The 4,059-nt window shown below is 32.0% G+C and overlaps 1 protein-coding gene across 1 annotated transcript in view; it reads left to right on the forward strand.

Annotated features, from left to right (window-relative positions):
- csrp2 (cysteine and glycine-rich protein 2) overlaps positions 1-3,773 on the forward strand; it is a 7,465-nt gene extending 3,692 nt beyond the window's left edge. Inside the window, exons 4-6 of the mRNA XM_016539548.1 lie at positions 794-923; positions 2,518-2,611; positions 3,539-3,773. Coding sequence (XP_016395034.1) covers positions 794-923; positions 2,518-2,611; positions 3,539-3,615 — 301 coding nt within the window. The 3' untranslated portion in view covers positions 3,616-3,773. The remainder of the gene's footprint in view (positions 1-793; positions 924-2,517; positions 2,612-3,538) is intronic.
- The last annotated feature ends 286 nt before the right edge of the window (positions 3,774-4,059 follow it).

Here is a 4,059-nt window from a genome sequence, read left to right on the forward strand (position 1 = left end):
ATTAATTATTATGGGTGTTCAATTAATAATAATGGTTCTTATTATTTCACCCAGTGTTGAAACCTGCTTAATATTTATTTACAAAGAATTTAATTGTTTTTTTCAGGATTCTTTGAAGTTAAAAAAAAGATTAAAAAAAAAATAGAAATCTTTTCTAACATTATAAATGTCTTTACTGTCACTTTTGATTAATATAATGTGTCTTTGCTAAATAATTATATACATTTCTTTTTTTCTTAATCTTTTGGTATCAGTTTTCCCAAAAATATTTAGCAACAAAAACTGTTTTCAACATTGATAATCAGAAATGTTTCTTAAGCAGCAAATCAGCATATTAGAATGATTTCTGAAGATCATGTGACACTGAAGACTGGAGTAATGATGCTGAAAATTCAGCTGCGCATCACAGAAATAAATTACAGTTTTTACAGATATTCACATAGAAAAGAGTTATTTTAAATTGTAATAATATTTCACAATTTTACTGTATTTTTGATCAAATAAACAGCTTTGGTGAGCATAAAATCATAATTATTACAAACTTTTGACCAGTAGTGTATTATTATAAGATCTCTTGTAAAGTCATTTTGTTGTGGAAGCAAATCCGTCCTCTGGTGTGTTCAGGCTCGCCGTCAGGTGATTATTGTTATGAAAGAATCTATTATGTAAGCAGAGCTCCTGCACAGACCCCAGGCGCCCTCTTCATACTCACCCGGCACAAAGCGGCTCATTCAGGGCCCCTCATTAGGCTGCGCTCCAGAAAACAGCAGCTGACCTCTCTGTCTCCTACCAGAACCCAAACTCACCGACCCACCACCAACCCAAACCCGTCCAAGTTCGCGCAGAAGTTCGGCGGCTCGGAGAAGTGCGCTCGCTGTGGAGAGTCTGTGTACGCCGCAGAGAAGGTGATGAGCGCTGGGAAGGTGAGGACAAGAATTGGACCTGGACACTAGTATGTGCTGTAGTACTTAAATGTCAACATCAGTCTTTACTGTCCTCTTGCACATACTAGTATCAATGCACGTCAATGGAGTACATTGTTACAGCAATAAGAGCAAACTGTTCCCAATCACACCGACACTCGAAATGAATTCAAATATTTCGAGAATTAAGAAACATGTTTATTAAGGTTTCTTGATATTTGTTGATCTAGATCAGTGGTTTTCAACCACAGGGCCAGGGATTTAATATAATTGATCTAATAGAATTACTTTATTTAAAAGCAAAACAACAACAAAAAACCCTAACTTAATTAAAATGCTAACAACAACAAAAAAGAAAACCTCTAGAATCACAAAATGAATTGTAGTTCATTAATGTACCTATATCATCACTCAGTTTTTGTTAAAGGGGTCATATGATGCTGCTAAAAAGAACATTATTTTGTGTATTTGGTGTAATGAAATGTGTTTATGCGGTTTAAAGTTAAAAAAACACATTATTTTCCACATACTGTACATTAGTGTTTCTGCTCTATTTGTTAATAATATATATTAGTATATATAATAAAATTATATTATATTAACATTTAACTATATCAGGGTTACTACTGTTAACTAAACGATAAAAAAAAAAATTTAAATAAAAAAAATATTTTCTTATTTAATTTAATCTTGCCATATTTCTCATTTTTGATTAGACTGACTTAAAGTATTAAAATAACTAAAAAAATTTAATAAAATTATGAATTTATTTAATATATATGGTTGTTTTATACATTTTTATATTTTAAATATAATTTTATTTTAATTTGTGTTTTGTTTCAAGTAATGGATTTTTTAAAAATGGTTTTAGTTAATGATATACTGATATGCATTCAACTAATAAATATAATATTATTACATGTGTATTATGCATAACGCATTCTGTTGCGATCGGGTTACTACTGTTAACTAAACGATAAAAAAAATAATTAAAATAAAAAAATTATTTTATCTTATTTAATTTCATCTTGTTGCCATATTTCTCATTTTTGATTAGACTGACTTAAAGTCAAAAAATAAATAAAATTATGAATTTATTGAATATATATGGTTGTTTTATACATTTTTATTTTAAATATTATCATTTTATTTTAATTTGTGTTTTGTTTCAAGTAATGGATTTAAAAAAAAAATGGTTTTAATTAATGATATACTGATATGCATTCAACTAATAAATATAATATTATTACATGTGTATTATGCATAACGCATTCTGTTGCGATCACACACAGAGTGACATCACCTGTATGATTCACTCTTTGTTTAACACGTTTACACAGACGTCACCGGGTTCAGAAGTTCACCTCCAGTTTACACTTTCTTTGTCTTCATGAGGGTTTGCAGACGCTTGTACACATCCGCTGCCAAAAAAACCTCTCCAGCAGATCCGAGTGTGAAGCGTTTCGTCCAGTTTGTGTCTTTCTCGGTTTAATCACCAGGAAGTCATGAGCACTTGATGTCAGCTGGTTAGACTCATCTTTTCTTTATCTGAGCTTCATGACGGCATGGTTTTCTTCTCTCGTCTTTCTTCCAGCCGTGGCACAAGAACTGCTTTCGCTGTGCCAAATGTGGGAAGAGTTTGGAGTCGACCACTCAGACGGAGAAAGATGGAGAAATCTACTGCAAAGGTCAGATTTCTGTCGAGTTTAATTGGGTTCGACACTCCTGATCTAAATGAGTCTCAGTGGTAATAGACAACATTAAAGGGATAGTTCACCCAAAAATGTAATTTACTGTTAATTTACTCACCCTCAGGTCATTGATTAGGAAATAATATGGCAAAATATTTTAACCTCGTCTAAAAATCCCACCCACCAGCTGATAAGCTACAGTGTAGTTCATAGAATATATTATACACCCTTGAAACGTTTTAGAATGAAACTTATTTCTTCCCCTGTGTGGGACAAATGTAACACTATTCTGGGAATGTCCCCCGATCTTCAACTTTAAGGTTAATGTCTCCGCTATTTTATCACAACTTTTGGAACTGACGCTTGATCCTGATCCTTGTCTTTTCCTTCTTAATGATGACTCTTCAGTATCCCTGACTTTAAACCAAAAACCAACTGCCTTCTCAGGGTTAACAGCTGTGAAGAAAACCGTTTAGTTCTTGGTTTCCTTCTAATTCCCTGTCAAAACACCTATTTTTAGATATTGTTTGTTTGGAGAGATCCACCGCCTTAATGAGCAAATTAACAGCAAAATTATTTTTTTTTGGGCAAACTGTCCCATTAAGATAAAGAATAAACTGAAATATTCCATAAAGCATCGTGACCAGCATCTGAAGCTCACGGTTTTGAGGCCAGTGTTTGTTTGTCATATACATGCAGGATGTTCCTCTGATAACGGAGCAACATCAAAACCAGAGGCTGAATAACTCCATCAACCAGAAACTCTTGAATGATTACGATCAAGAGTTAGCGTTTAGTCTGCTGTAATGACGCAACATCTGAACTGAAGGCTCATCAGTTTTGAAGGCAAACCTCTTCTATGACACATCGCTCACTAATTCACTACATTTGTGCTTTAATTTCTTCTTCGTTTCTTTTTTTCAGCATGTTATGCAAAGAACTTCGGACCAAAAGGATTTGGATACGGTCAGGGAGCAGGAGCTCTGGTTCACGCTCAATGATAGTCAGGACTTTGCATGTTTCTTTACTATTATAAACACAAGGTTGTTACTCATTTCAAAAGAAGAGAATGATTATTTTGCATAAAGAAAAAGGAAAATTAAGATAAAGGCCGTTAAGCGTTATATTTTCATGAAAATTAAGCACATTTCCTCTCCAATTCTCATTACCATAAATATAAAACATTGATTTTAAATAATTTATATTAAGTACTTAATAATATAAAGCATTTTATATAAAATATAAGAATTTGTTGATTTTAAGTATCATATTTTTTTCTGTAATACAAAAAAGTAGTGAAATTTGGGAAAATGTCACAATCCAATTTTCAAAAAAAAAAAAAATTTTTTTTATGTATATATATATATATACATACATACAATGGCTCTAAGAAATAAAGTTAATTTTCTTTATGCAAAATATTATTTTTTTAATATTGTTCATAG

This window comes from Sinocyclocheilus rhinocerous, unplaced genomic scaffold (assembly GCF_001515625.1).
Source record: "Sinocyclocheilus rhinocerous isolate Xijiao unplaced genomic scaffold, SAMN03320098_v1.1 scaffold3263, whole genome shotgun sequence".
In the NCBI taxonomy this organism is placed as follows: Eukaryota; Metazoa; Chordata; class Actinopteri; order Cypriniformes; family Cyprinidae; genus Sinocyclocheilus; species Sinocyclocheilus rhinocerous.